Source organism: Carcharodon carcharias, chromosome 25 (genome assembly GCF_017639515.1).
Source record: "Carcharodon carcharias isolate sCarCar2 chromosome 25, sCarCar2.pri, whole genome shotgun sequence".
Taxonomy (NCBI): domain Eukaryota; kingdom Metazoa; phylum Chordata; class Chondrichthyes; order Lamniformes; family Lamnidae; genus Carcharodon; species Carcharodon carcharias.
The window spans coordinates 32487045-32502659 of record NC_054491.1 but is presented as its reverse complement, the minus strand read 5'-3'; the positions used below and the strand labels follow the sequence as shown (position 1 = coordinate 32502659).

General features: G+C 47.1%; 1 protein-coding gene across 1 annotated transcript in view; it reads left to right on the top strand.

The window, feature by feature from the left end:
- Window positions 1-10227, top strand: part of LOC121269585 (V-set and immunoglobulin domain-containing protein 2-like) — a 71892-nt gene extending 61665 nt beyond the window's left edge. The window contains exon 12 of the mRNA XM_041174286.1: window positions 8736-10227. Coding sequence (XP_041030220.1) covers window positions 8736-8850 — 115 coding nt within the window. The 3' untranslated portion in view covers window positions 8851-10227. The remainder of the gene's footprint in view (window positions 1-8735) is intronic.
- Window positions 10228-15615: the final 5388 nt, after the last annotated feature.

The window sequence follows — 15615 nt, the reverse complement described above, 5'->3', positions numbered from 1 at the left end:
TCTTATCTCCACCAAAACTGCTTCTACATCTTGATCTTCTGAACCTAGATCAAATCTCACATGGATGTTTGTTTTGCAGACAAATTCCTATCTAAGCAGAGTACCCTTCTTAACAGCAATTCCATTTCCAACAAGATATTTGTGCATTTTCTTTTTTAATGAAGTTAATTTGCAGTTCAAAATTTGCAGATATCTCAAAACCTGTGGATACATTCACTGGTTCCTCTTTATTCATCTGCTTGTAACATCCTCAGAGAATGATAATAGATTTGTCAAACACAATTTCTCTTTCACAAAACCATGATGAATCTGCCTGGTAGTGTTATGATTCTCTAAATGTACTAGTAAGGGGGTGATGGCTGACTTCAACAGGACATAGACACATGGTGAAATGGCAGCCCAAATTTAATACAGGGAAATATGAAGTGGTACATTTTGATAGGAAGAATGAGGACAGGTAAGTTGAGCTAACTTACAAAATTTTAAGTCAGGTGCAAGAACAGAGAGATCTATGGTGTGTGTACACAAATCTTTGAAGGTGACAGGAAAAGTTGATAAAGCCATTAGAAAAATATGGGATCCATAGCTTTATAAATAGAGGCCTAGAGTGCAAATGCAAGGAGGTTATGTTAAACCTTTGTAAAATATTGGTTAGACCTCAGCTGGAGTGTTGTATTCAATCCTGGGCACCATATGTTAGGAAGGGTGTTAAGGCTTTAGAGGGGGGTAGAATAAGTTCACCAGAATGATTTCAGGGAAGAGGGTCTCCAGCTTTATGATGAGACTGGGGAAGCTGGGGTTGTTTTCCTTAACAGCAGAGAAGGTTAAGAGGAAATTTGGTAGATGTGTTCAAAATCTTCACTGGTTTCGATGGAGTAAATGAAGAGAGACTGTTTCCTGTGGCAGGAAGGCTGGAACACAGAGTACACAGAGGTAATAGGTGAAAGAACCAGAGGTGACATGAGCTGTTTTTTTATGCAGTAATTTGTTGTAATATGGAACATATTGCCTGAACATATGGTGAAAGCAGATTCAGTCATACCAGGAAATTGGATATGAACCTGAAGAGAGAAAATTTATAGGCCACAGAGGAAGACCAGGGAGTGGGACTAAATGGATAGCTCTTTTAAAGACTAGGCATAGATGTGATGGGCCAAATGGCCACCAGTGCTGTATCATTCTAAGATTCTAATTATTATTAAGATCCTAAGGCTTGAATCGTCCACTCCCGTTGGCAACAGGCGGGTGGGTGGGGGGAATAGAATTTGGGTGGGGAGGTATGTATAAGGGGGGTGTAAGGTCTAAGGGAGGGAGTTCAGAGGGAGGGAGGTGTCCGGAGGCATGAGGGAGTTTGGAGGGGGAGGCAATATGGGGGAGGAGTGATTAAGAGTGGAGGAAGGAGCAAGGGTGGGGGTGGAATGTCCAGGTGAATATGCAAGGGAGGGGTCTGTGAAGCCAATGATTATCTCCTGGGGAGCGAACTCAGGGTGGGCATGGTGGGAGGGAATGGTGAGTGTGAGATGGGCAGAGGGAGCTGGTAGGGTGAGAGGGTGAGGGTACATTGGTACCGGTAGAAGGGGCGGTGACTGCGGTTGGTGGGGACACACAGGCAAACACGGACCCTAGGGTTGGGAAGGAGGAGGTCAGGGAGATCATTGTGATGGGGATGGGATTTTCAGGAATGCAGAGAACGTGCATGCTCACTTAGACATCCTGGAATGACAAGGGTTCGGTTCAGGCTGTAGGGTAATGGTGGGCAATGGAAAGTGATGCCAGGGGCGGGGGTCAACTGTGATGGGGGAAAGGACATGGGTGACTGGAGGAGGGGAAAGGATGGGGTGCTAATCAAAAACTTTATTACAACCATTTTGCACAAATCGAAAGTGAGTGGAGCCTTGTGCTGCATGGGAGTGTGATCAGTGGATGTGCGGAGAAGCAGGTCAGCTCAGACGAACAACTGAAAAAGATCCCCAACAGGCAGCATTGAAAATGTTTGAGAGATGAGTGTGATGGATGGAGGCTCTGCGTGCTTGGGAGAGAGCTTGCATGAGGCTCCAAAAGGCCCTGCCATACACACACTTTTCTCCCTCCAGAATCACTCGTGGTCTGGCTGCGTGCAGCTGAACTGCTAGTGGCAGTGGGGGGAGGGGGAGGTGCAGAATGCAGGGGGAGAATTCTCAAAGCCTGTAGAGGAAGCTAAAAGATACCATTACACGTTATTCAACGATTTGGTACAGACTCGATGGGCTGACAGGCCTTTTCTGCACCGTGTGATTCTGTGATTCTGTGAAAGTGAATATATTTTCAAATTATAAAGTGACAAAATGTGTTCACCCGTGCAACCAACCGTGATCAGAATTTTTTAACTTGTCTAAGCCTCACACTTCTTCTAGGTGCTGCCCTGACATCCACAGCAGCGATGGAGGACAGCCTGTGCAATGGTTGGCCCTGTTGCCTTTAATGACTTTGGTGTGCATCCTCTGGAGAGACGAGGCCTTGAGGGCCCCAGCTTGCTTTGGCTGTCCTCCTGTGGGCTATAACTGCTCCCCCTGCGTTGACAGAGGACAATGTTGAGGGGGCACAGGCAAAAGGGCAAAAGGGACTCAGAAGGAGCAGACAGCATTCATCCTCTTCCTGCACTGGATGGCTGAACGCCTACATGTTCTGTTGGCGTTGATTGCCGCTGTCACTGCCTCCCAGGCCAGATTGGTGACTCTGATGGACCTCATGTGGCCAGAGCGGGGTTAGAGACATTCGCGATGGCCTTCCACTGCATCCAGCAGGTGCCCCAGAGAGGCGTCACTAAATTTGAGGGCTGCAGTCACCTTTGTTTTCAGGACCATCGGTCACCTGGAGCAGTGCTGGTCTGTAGACATGAAGCAGGCTGTGCTTTTGTGCGCTTTAAATATGGCGCCCGGAGCGAGGGAACGCTGGGATCCTGGCATGGCGGGCAATCCTGACCCCGCCCACCAGCGATCTGGTATGTTTCCTATGAATATGCCAGGAAGGGGACGATATGGTGTGAAAATCCGCCATTGTGGCCAACGGGTAAAAGGTCATTTTTCACGCTTAGTGCAAATCTGGGATGACTCCACCCTAACATTCTCATTAGGGGGAGATGTTGGCGTCGTGGTTATGGCACTGAACTTGCAATCCACAGGCTGAGGCTAATACCCTGGAGACATGGGTTTGAATTCCACTCTGGCAGCTGGTGGAATTTAAATTTATTTCATATAATTTAGAATATGACCATGAAACTATCATCAATTATTCTTACATCCCATCTGGTTCACTAATGTCCTTTAGGGAAGGAAAGCTGCGATCTTTACCTGGTCTGGCCTACATATGAGTCCAGATGCACAGCAATGTGGTTGACTCTTAGCCGTCCTCTGAAATGTCCTAGCAAGCCACTCAGTTCAAGGGCAATTAGGGATGGGCAACAAACGTTGGCCTTGTCAGCAACTCCCACATCCCATGAAAGAATAAAGACAAAAAAATTGACACAGCCTTAGGGCGGAATTTTCTGTGCCTGTTTCCCGGTCAGCGAGCGGGGGGATGCTTGCCGACGCGTAAAATGATTCGAGATGACATTGGGCGGAACTCCCGGCGTCACCCCGCCTCATTTCAATTTTCAGGTAGGCGGGGCCTCAGCCGAATCGGCTGCATGCCCGCTGACCTGTCAATGGCCAATTGAGGCCATTAACAAAATAATTAAGTAATTAAGTAATTAAGGTTGGCGGGCAGGCCAGGAGTCCTGGCGGGCAATAGAAAAAGCCTGAAGTTTCATCCATGGGCAGGATGAGGTTTCATGTAGGTTTTTAAAAATTTAATAAAAGTGTATTTAAGAGTGATGGACATGTCTCAACTCTTGTGATAGTGTCAGGAACCTCATTATAATACATCTGCATGTTATTATACGGCCAGCCCGCTAGAATCATTCCCCCCATGCAGGATCATCTGATCACGTTGGCATGACTGCACTTCATGGGCTGTACTTTGAGGGGAACTCGGAGGTGAGTGCACTGTAACAATGCGCAGTGCTCATGATGGTTGCCTGCTGGGCTTCACGATTGAGGCGTTTGGGGGGAGGCAAGGACTGCTCTGCAGATGAGGCGAGCTGGTGGTGTGGGCAAGGGCTGCCCAGCAGTTGAAGGTAGTGCACAAGCATGTGTGGGTTGGTGGAGAGGGAAGCGGCCACACATTAGGGAAACCTTGTATAAAGTGACCATTCCTCTGCAACTGAGACAGTTCAGATGCAGCCACATTGGTATTTGTGGATTCGGGCCTCTAGCTTATCTGCCCACTCTAGCAACATAGAGGCATGAAAGTGCCATCAAGTGCTCCAGAACTTTTTACCCCTCAGGCACAGACTGCAAATTAATGAGCATTTTAGTGAATTGCAGGACAATTGGACGACTGCACATGTTGTACAATCTCCTTGCTAAAGCTGGGCATGGAGCAGTCACTGGTGGAGGCGCTCACAGCTCCTGGCAATGTCAGAATCCCGGTTTGGACCAGTCTTTCCCATGGTTCAAGCTAACAGTGCAGCCTTGCAGCGCAGGTTAGGAGAATGACTGTGCCTGAGCTGAGAGCACAGCAGGCAGTCCAGCTGGTGAAGCTGCCACCAATTGGTCAGGTGGAGTGGGTCGGAGGGGGGTAGGGTTTCGGGAAGCCATGGAGCGCGATAGACTTTGGCCATCCAAGTGGTTGTCAGTACTCTATGGGATGCGTTAAGAGGCCTTCAGGCTTAACCAGTCGAGGCTCTTAGAACACCGATGCTAACTTCTGCGTCTCTCTATTTCATCCTGCAGGAGGAGTACATCAGGAGCATGAAACCAGCTGTATGCCTCGTGGCGTACAGAGTGCGGAGACGATGGAGAAGACAGTGATGGAGGTGCCTGGCTGTGCAGAGGGAGAAGCAGCAACCTCAGGAAGAATGAGCAGCTGGGGCTCCTGCACACGCCACTGAATAACCACAGTGAGCCATCACTGGGTGGCACCTAGCTAGACCCAGGGTCTATAAAGGCCGCCTTTCATTCCTGCAGATAACTGAGAACTAGTGCCGTCGAAGACAGCACATGTCTAGGGAACTGGTCGATCACATCTGCCAGCTACTGCAGGATTTGGTGCCATGGGTATATGGAATGGGAGATCCACTGCCCGTGGAATGTTTACACCAGTGGCTTCTTTCAGGGCTCCACAGGTGACCACTGTGGGATATCACAAGTCTCCACCCACAAATGCATCCATGTGGTGATGGACGCCATCTTTGTGAGGGCACACAACTTTGTGCATTTTGCCCAGGACCAGGACAGTCAGGACAGTCAGGACAGCCAGGATTTGCCCAGATCTCGGGTTTCCCGCAGGTGCAGGGAGCCATCGATTGCACTCACATGGTGCTCAGATCTCCGTTGCAACACATGGTCAACTCGCTTCCACTTGCTGAATGTGTGACCACCACAAATGCATCCTGCAGGTCTGCGCATGGTTTCCAGGGATCGTGCATGACTCCTACATCCTCAGTCAGTCACAGATCCCTGACATCTTCCACGGTCCACAGAGGCTTTGGGGATTGCTCCTCACGGACAGGGGCTACCCACAGAGGGTGTGGTTGATGACACCCATGCAGCAGTGGAGGATGATGATGACATGCAGTGTGGAGACACCATAGATCCTCACATTGGATCTGTGACCGTTTGACTTCAGTCTGGCTTATGGCAGCACACATAACTACTGTGATAAGGCTCTTATCATGGAGACACAGTGGATGCCCTAATAGTTGCTTGATTCCCGGAGGTTAATGACACATGCAATGAGGATGCTCCATAGACCTTCACATAGGATCTGAGAATGTCTGGCTCCTGTCAGGCTGAGGGCAGCTCATTTGTGCTCTGTGATCAGGGTCATATCTTGGAGACACAACCGTGAAACTTGAAAAGCACTTGATCCTTTATCATCCTTCAGCACAGCGTCACTGGTTACAGATGCTGATGAGATAGGAGCCAGCCCCACCTTAAAGGTGCTGACAGTACACAGAGAGGATGACGGAACTCTGTGACTCCTGCTCACAATATCCTGGCAGCAATAACTAGCACCATCGAGGTGCAGGGATCAGTAATATTTCCAGGGAATATGAGGCCGGAGCATCACTTTGGCTTGAAGGCTGCACAAAGCTCAGGGAAGAGACCCTGGACTAAGACATTTGCCTTTATCTTGTGCAGAAAGGTTTCACACCTAAGTGACATGAACACTGCTCATCAGAACAAGAGGCCATAGGCAGGGAGACATTCTTGGGCATTTATTTACAATAGTGAACATTGTGTAGAAGTGATTAACACCTGTGCCCAAGCTGTGTAACCAGATCTCCTTAACATTCCTAACCCTGCCGCTATGTCTTGGTGCACCCTAGACATCCAGAGCAGAGGTGAATGCAGCCTGCTGACTGTCTGTGATGATTTTGGCGGGCGTCCTCTGGACGGCCGAAACCTGAAAGGCCCCGGTCTGCTTTTGGGGTCATGCTGTGTGTCAGTGACACCTCCTTCATCCTGTGGAGCTGGAGCTGCTGAGGTCACAGGAAGACGGGATTTAGATGGGCTAGACTTTAGATGAGCTAGAATCTGGGTGGATGGCCCCGGGGTGTGCACCTGCTGATCCTCTCCGCTATGGGTGCACAAGGACCCCAGGCTGACTCCTTGAGGAGAAGGGGAGGCAGGAGTGAGACCCACACCCGTCTCTCACACACACACAGTAGGAGACGGACTATGGCATCAATGATGGAGTTCAGCCCATGCAGCAGTGCGGGAGTGGCATCCTGGACCAAGGTCTTCATAGCAGCCGCCATCGTACTGGCGTTGACCTTGGGTGCATTGGCATGCCGGCGCTATCACCTCAGATTGAAGGTGGACAGACTCCTCCAATGTGCCTTGCAACCTGAGGACTGCCGCAGACATCCCTTCCTGATGTTCCTGAGTTTGCCTTTGCAGCTCCAGCAACTGTGACATGACCGAGTCCAGAGGCTCGTCATCTAACTCGGACTCGGCAAATTTCTGGCCTCCAGCAGTCGTCTGAGTGCCAGAGACCTGGGAAGTCCCTGCCCTTGCCTGCTGTAGATCACAAAGTGCGATGTGCTTACCAGATTGTGATCCCTAGGCTACTCTAAAGCTAAGACCCACCGAGGTCTGTGTCTCTGTGATGGTGGAGGGTGTGGGTGAGCGCTGTGATGGGACTTCAATGAAGGTGCCTTCAGTTTCCTCAGACGTTTCTTGACTGGAGGCCCTGGGTTGTGAACTCTGTCGGCTGTTTCCCAGATGTGCCTGTGAAAGCAAAGAGAGATAATTAGTGCATGGCAGTGGCCTGTGAAACAGGACACATCAGTCATGGCAAAGTTGTCTGGTGGATGTTGCACTGCTAGACCTTCACATGATAGAGCACCACCAACCTCACCGTCAGCACAGGAATGGTCCAGGTCATCGCTGGATGGCTCTGTTTTCAAAGTCCATGAGGAAATTGATTTCAGGCATTCCTCCACCGGTCTGCAACCTCTCTTTGTTGCTTTGTGTGCCAGCTTGTCCTGCATGAATAGAGATGGAGAGAGTGTAAGCAGGATATCTGCCAGGCCAGATGATAAGTACGCCTGGATGGTGTGTCAGTGAGTGGTCCCATGGATGAGATGAGGACAATGAAGTTTTTTTGTGAGAGAGTGAATGATGATGTTCCTTGTAGTGGCAGTGAGTGAGGGCCCTGTGAATGTGTGCTCGGTTTGTGAATGTGTGAGTTGAGAGTGATGGGAAGAGTGACTTACCCTGGCGGAACGGAGGAGATCATTCATCCATTTTGGCACTGGGTGGCTGTACACTTTTGCAGGGTGTTCGCTGACCACCACTGCCACCACCTCCTAAGCCAAACCGGTGACGTTGCTGCCCATCCTGCGGCCTGAGTGGGTGCAGAGGATGTCACGTGCAGAGGATGTCACGGTAACCTCCATTACATCGAAAAAGCACTCGAGTGACTCGTCATTAAACCTGAGGGCTGAAGTCGTCATGCCTTTCCGGGCCGTGCCTTCCATGCAGCAGCCCTGCACTGGATGCACTGAGAGATGTGCACCCAGATGCACTTAAAATTTAGTGCCCAGTGTGAGGTAGCGGTGAGGTGAAGGTGTGGCGGGTGAATGAGAGCCCGCCCACTAACAAAACGACGTGTTTCCTGGGGATGCATAATTGATGTGGCGTGAGAAGCCATCATTGTAGTCGGCAGGTAAAAAGTTATTTTTCCCGGCTGCTACAGCTCTTAGTGCAAATCTGGGACTATTCAGCCCTTAGGTACTTTTTGCTGGCAGTTTGTTCCTCAAGGAGACCTTTCTTACATCTACTAATTCCATCAAAACATTTCATCTTAAACTTGTGTCCCCTGGTTTATGCTTCACAGTCTGAAGCCAAGTTGTCTCCTTCCAGCTACTTCATCCGTCTCCAAATTGTTTTCATTTGCTCAGAGATCATAATAAATATGTCACATGAAATACTGGAGGTCTAAGAATGATGATGAAGGCTGAATTTTATCCCTGAGGTTAATTGATGTCAACAAACATTTGAACTTTGCTTTTGTGAACTCCTCAATTAAATGACCACTTTATTACTGACTCCGAGTTCACAAATGAAATACAATGTGGAAACCTTAAATGTTGGTATTGAACTAATTGGTATTTACACATTTTTAATGGTTTAATATGTTGTTTTCAGAGAGGATGCAGTGGCTCCTGGTAAAGAAGCGAACTCCCATCTACTGGTATCATCTGTACACAGTCAAAAATCCAACTCAGACAGCATGAACTCAAAATATAATATTGTTGTCTAAACCCTACTCAAATCTCAAGTATTGCAGTGCTTGAGAATTCAGGCCTGAAGGGGTTAAAGTTTTTTTTTAAGTCTTATTCTCCTTTCACATTTGTTTGGCTGTGTGCTACCAAACCAATTTGCTACAAGTTGTCATTATTATTACCAAACTAAGTTTTACTGGCTGTGAATCTGACAAATAATCAATTCTTTCAGTTGGAGATCCATGAAACTGGAGGTGGAATGAAGTTAAAGCTGATCTATTAATAGGATCACTATTTTTAAACAGACGTTTTGATCGGAAAGCTTTAGGAACTCAATTCTTTTCACTAGATGGGCATGTTAGTTTCAGTTCTCAGTTGGTGTGCAAAATGGAGCTTTGACGGTGTGAGGCAAAATTTGTGATAGTCAGTCTAGCTATGCAAACAAAAAGGGCTGTCAACCAACCTTTAATCAGCAGTTGGGGCTATATGGAAAGGTCTAAAGTCCAGATCAACAATATTGTTATGACTGAAGCATATTTATAGCAAGATCCACATTTCTCTTCCTTCCTTTCTCAACTTTTTGGCCCCACTTGGGTGTGCTTCTCTGAGAAAGTTGGAAGGTGACAAGCCTCTGGATCTCTGACAATGCTGCGGTCAACTGATAATGAGGACGTTCCCAGCAGAGCAGCCTTGGAATGGCTGATTCTGACCGGAACTCCCTTCTCTGACGACCTGCCTGACTTTTGCCTGTCACAATAACATGGCTGAAAATAGCAATTGAATAATGTCAGGAATTGAATCACTATCCAATGCATGGCCCCATGCCTTAAGTTCCCAATTTGCCCACTTTCAATGGAAATACAACATTAACCTGACCCAGTCTCACCAAAGGAGATATTTGGAGAAATATCAGTGAAGGAAACCTAGTTTTGGAAGATAGAGTCTCTTGAGCACCTTCAGACACTGTTCTGGCAACAGCTGGTATAACTGGGGTTAGTTTTGAAAGATGTGTTGTACAGCTGCTAAGCAATATGTATTGTCACTGCTGAAATATTGTACTAAGATCCATATTAATGGCATTGGCTCCTGGTGGAGAAGTTTCCTCGGCCAAATTTACTTTTGGATTGCAATTGGCTGCATGAGACCCATGTTTTACCTGTAAGTCCAGGCTTCCCATCCATTACTCCTGCTCCCTCCGCTCCGACGGCATGGCTTGGTAAACATTGGGACCAACATTTCAGGTCAATGACCTTTCATCAGATAGCAGCAAAAGACTTTGTTATAATTCAAATCAATTATTACTTCCGTTTAATAAATATGCAGGCTTCACCAAAACGGAGTGCAGGATGTTGAAATTGAACTAATTAAATGTGCTATTGCAATTGCTTCCAGCATTTTGTATGAGCTGACTTTAAGTTGAATGTGTGATCTGTGCTTTATTGGGTGATAATCTACTTTTCCTGTGTCTTAGTAAACTGTTTTTGTTTTTATGCAGCTTTATCATTCTTTCTATTTAAACCCTGTAACACAGTTGGATTTTGGGCATGGCCTGGGCTGGGTGGGGGGGATGAAAGGTCATGGGGGTGGGACAGTCTAAAGTTTCAGCAGATCACATTTACATAATTTCAGAACACTTTGAGATGTGTGGAAGCATAACTCACGGAATAAGAAATTGGTATTCAGTCATGAGCTTGCCAAAGGCTGGGAATTTCCTTGGAGATGCTTCCATTCTGATGCAATAATATTCACAACTTTGACCTACTTCCAGTTAAGGTACGAAATATAGTGGGAGTAGCTCCTGGCCAATGGATGAACTGTACTTTCATGAACTCAATAAAACATATATATTCCTTGAAATGATGATGTGAAAAAACTACTGCTTGCACATTCAGGGTGATCGCTTTCACCCAATAAGGAGATACACTTGCATGGAGTTTAACTTGAAACTAGAGATACAAAAATTGTAGCTACAATTCCCTGATCTGCATTCTCCATTCTCCCGGCAGGCATTTTTAGTATTTTTCATTAGAGGTGACGTCAGCCTTATCATACACTCTACCTGTTTCAGACATTTCCATCCACAGTGACATTGATAGAAGTGGCCATCGCACAGTCCTAATGAAGCCCAAGTCTTGTCTCAACTGTGGACGTAATATTCTATTGTATAGTTGAACAGGTTAAGGGCATATCTAGCCACATCCTTGGGCTGAAGATGGTCCATAATCAGCAGTAGAATTGTGTCATCCTGTAATTTCACAATAGATAGATCTTTCACTTTGCAAGCTTTAACAATTCATCGACACCAACGCCCATCCAAGACCCTCCACCCCTGCCCGTCCCGCTGACCCCATCCCATCTTCCAATCCCAGCCCCGGCCATGTATTCACCATACCCCCTGACCTTCCCCTCTCTGATGCTGAACATTCAGTGCTCAGCAAGGACTCAGTTTCATACCCTTATGCCCTCATCTCAATAAATTTTGGGCTCGGCTTGATACTGAACTCTTTTTGCGCCGCCTTCGTCTCCGTGCTCACTTCTTTGGGCAGGAGTCCTCTCCCTGTTTAATGGATCCTTTTACCCGCCTCCAATATTCTCCCTCCACCTGGACCCCTCCCTCTGGATTCTTACCTGCTCGTGATCTTTTCATTGAGAACTGTCGGTATGACATCAGTCATCTCGATTTCTCTGTGCCTCTCACCTACTCTAACCTGTCTCTTTCTGAAATTGCTGCACTCCGTTCTCTCAGGTCCAACCCTGACTTTGTCATCAAACTTGCTGACAAGGGTGGTGCTGTTGTTGTCTGGCGCACTGACATCTACCTTGCAGACGCTGAGCGTCAACACGCAGACACTTTCTCCTACCTCTCCCTGGACCATGACCCCGCCACTGAACATCAACCCATTGTTTCCAGGACTGTCACTGACCTCATCTCCTCTGGACCTCTTCCCTCCACAGCTTCCAACCTGATAGTCTCCAATCTCGGACAGCCCGCTTCTACCTCCTACCCAAAATCCACAAACAGGACTGTCCCGGCAGACTGATCGTGTCAGCCTGTTCCTCATGGAACTCATTTCTTGTTACCTTGACTCCATCCTCTCTCTCCATGTCCAGTCTCTTCCCACCTACATCCATGACTCCTCTGACACCCTACATCATATCAACAATTTCCTGTTCCCTGGCCCCAACTGCCTCCTCTTCACCATGGACATCCAATCCCTCTACACCTCCATCCCCCACCAGGATGGTCTGAGGGCTCTCTGCTTCATCCTTGAACATAGGCCCGAACAATCCCCATCCACCACTACTCTCCTCCGTCTGGCTGAACTTGTTCTTTCACTGAACAATTTCTCCTTAAACTCGTCTCACCTCCTCCAAATAAAAGGTGTGGCTATGGGTACCCGTATGGGCCCCAGCTATGCCTGTCTTTTTATGGGGTATATGGAACATTCCTTGTTCCAGTCCTACTCCGGCCCCCTCCCACAACTCTTTCTTCAGTACACTGATGACTGCTTCGGTGCCACTTCATGCTCTCATCTGGACCTGGAAAAATTTATTAATTTTACTTCCAATTTCCACCCCTTCATCATTTTCACATGGTCCATCTTTGACACTTCCCTCCCCTTCCTTGACCTCTCTGTCTCAATTTCTGGTGATAGACTGTCCAACAATATTCATTACAAGCCTACCGACTCCCACAGCTACCTTGACTACAGCTCCTCACACCCCACTTCCTGTAAGGACTCCATCCCATTCTCTCAGTTCCTTCACCTCCATTGCAGCTGTACTGATGATGCCACTTTCAAAAACAGTTCCTCTGACATGTCTTCCTTCTTCCTTAACCGAGGTTTTCCAGCCATGCTGGTTGACAGGGCCCTCAACTATGTCCGCCCTCACTCCTTCCTCTCCCTCCCAGAACCATGATAGGGTCCCCCTTGTCCTCACTTATCACCCCATCAGCCTCTGCATTCAAAGGATCACCCTCTGCCATTTCCGCCAACTCCAGCATGATGCCACCACCAAACACATCTTCCCTTCACCCCCCTGGTGGCATTCCACAGGGATTGTTTCGTCTGGGATACCCTGGTCCACTCTTCCATCACCCCCTATACCTCAACCCCATCCCATGGCACCTTCCTATGCAACCGCAGAAGGTGTTACACCTGCCCCTTTACTTCCCCCCTCCTCACCGTCCAAAAGCCCAAACACTCCTTTCAAGTGAAGCAGCACTTCACTTGCACTTCCCTCAATTTAGTCTACTGCATTTGCTGCTCCCAATGCAGTCTCCTCTACATTGAGAGACCAAACGCAGACTGGGTGACCGCTTTGCGGAACACCTTCGGTCTGTCTGAAAGCATGGCCCAGACCTCCCTGTCGCTTGCCGTTTCAACACACCACCCTGCTCTCAAGCCCACATGTCCGTCCTTGGCCTGCTGCAATGTTTCAGTGAAGCTCAATGCTAACTGGAGGAACAGCACCTCATCTTCCGACTAGGCACTCTAGAGTCTTCTGGACTTAACATTGAGTTCAACAACTTCAGATCATGAACTCTCTCCTCCATCCCTACCCACTTTTCGATCCCCCTTTTTACAATAATTTATATTTTTTAAATATATTTTTCATTTCCCACCTATTTTTAAATCTATTGTTTTATCTCGACCTTTTAGTCCATTTCGATCCCTTCCCCCCACCCCACCCCCACTAGGGCCATCTGCCACTTGTTTGTCCTATCTTCTACCCTTAATGTCACCATTAGCACATTCCTTAGATAATATCACCACTGTCAACACCCCTTTGTCCTTTTGTCTATGACATCTTTGGCAATCTCTTCTTCGCTCCACCTATCACTGGCCATCTATCCATCTCTACCTGTCCCACACCCCCCCCCCCACCTTATATTTCACCACATTTCTATATTTCCTTAGTTCTGATGAAGAGTCATATCGACTCGAAACCTTAACTGTTTTCCTCTCCGCAGATGCTGTCAGACCTGCTGAGTTTTTCCAGCTATTTTTGTTTTTGTTTCAGATTTCCAGCATCCGCAGTATTTTGCTTTTATCTTTCACTCTGTGATTGCCGTCAAGCCAGGAGACAAGCCCTGGTTCAATGTGCTGCTTAGAAGAGCATGCCAGGTGCAGTGCCAGATTTGTCTTGGAATGAACATATGGAAGCAACTAATGGGATTTTCAAAAGCAACTGGCTATAGAAGAACGAAACAGTCTCACAATCATTGGGTTAGAGGAAACCATGGTTGTCCTGTCATGTCCAGTCAAGAATGATGGTGCAGAATTAAGTAACTAATGCAAGGAGGAGGCTCCATAAACATCCTTGTCTTAAACCATGGTGGAGCTCAGCAGGTGAGAGAATAGCCAAGATAAAGTATTTGAATGCATCTTCACCCCAAAGTGCTAAGTGGGTGATCCTATTAAGTGTCCTCCTGATGGCTTCACATCCTTAGCTATCAGTGGGCTGCCAACTTGCATTATTCCATGTAACTTTAAGTAGTAGTTGAGTGCCTTGGATATGGGATGAGCCATGGCAACATTCCAACAATGATGCTAAAGACCTGCACACCAAAGGTAACCACTCCTCTAGCCAAGCTGTTTCAGTACAGCTATGATATTGTCCTGCCACAAAAAAGGTCGATCTTAATCAGTCAATTATTACCCTACCAAGTCTCCTCCCAATCAGCAGTAAATTGATGGAAGGAGTAATCAATAGTGCTATCACACAACTACTCCCTAGCAATCTGCTCATTGATGCTCAGTTTGGGTTCTAGCAGAAAATTTGGTTGCAGACCTCTTCAGGATTTAGTCAAATATGAAATAAGAGCCCAGTTACAGTGGAGTGATAACAGGAGCTGCCCTCAACATCAAGGCAGCATTCAACTGGGCATGGTATTATATAGTCCTAGCAAAACTGGTCATGGGGGTAGGGGAGTGATGGTACAGTTAAATGGAAATCACTCCATTGGCTGGAGTTGTATCTTATATAAAGGAAGATGGTTATGGCTGTCAGTGGCCTATCATCACACCCCTCCTAATATCTCAGGAGTTCCTATTAACCAGTGTTGTTATGGATATGGTGGCATTGTGGTTCCATCACTCGACTGGTAATCCAGATGCCTAGTGCATGGAAGCTCTACCCATCCCCATCCAAGTCACACACCATCCTAACTTGCAAATATATTGACACTCCTTCATCATCACAGGAGCTAAATCTTCAAACTCCATACCTAAGAGTGCTGTGGGATTACATTAATCATACAGATTGCAGCAGTACTAGAAGGCAGCTCATTACCACCTTCTGAAGGACAATTAGGGATAATCAATAAATGCTGGCCTAGCCAGCAAAACACATACCTGATGAATAAATAAATTTAACGAAAACTGCTCCTGGTCCAATCATTTTCAGTTGCTTCATCAATGACGTTCCCACATAAAGTGAGACTGTTCCACAGTGGTTAACTTCATTCACTACTCCTCTGGTAATAAAGCAGTGTATATCAGCCTACAACGCACATGAATAAAATTCAAAGTTGATCTGACAAGTGGCTTGTACCATTTACATCATAAGAACCAAGTAAAGACCACCTTGAACCATAGAAAGCTCAAGCACCTTCTCACGTTCCCTTCACCTTTGATGGAACCACCATTACATAGTACCACAGTACCTCACAATTAATGCCCTGATGTTGTCCAGGAAACGATGAGGGGTCACAGCTTCAACTAAGGAACAGGCAGAAATCTTACTGAAGCCTTCTGCCAATGCCATTGACAAGAATTACTTAGAAATTAGAAAAAATT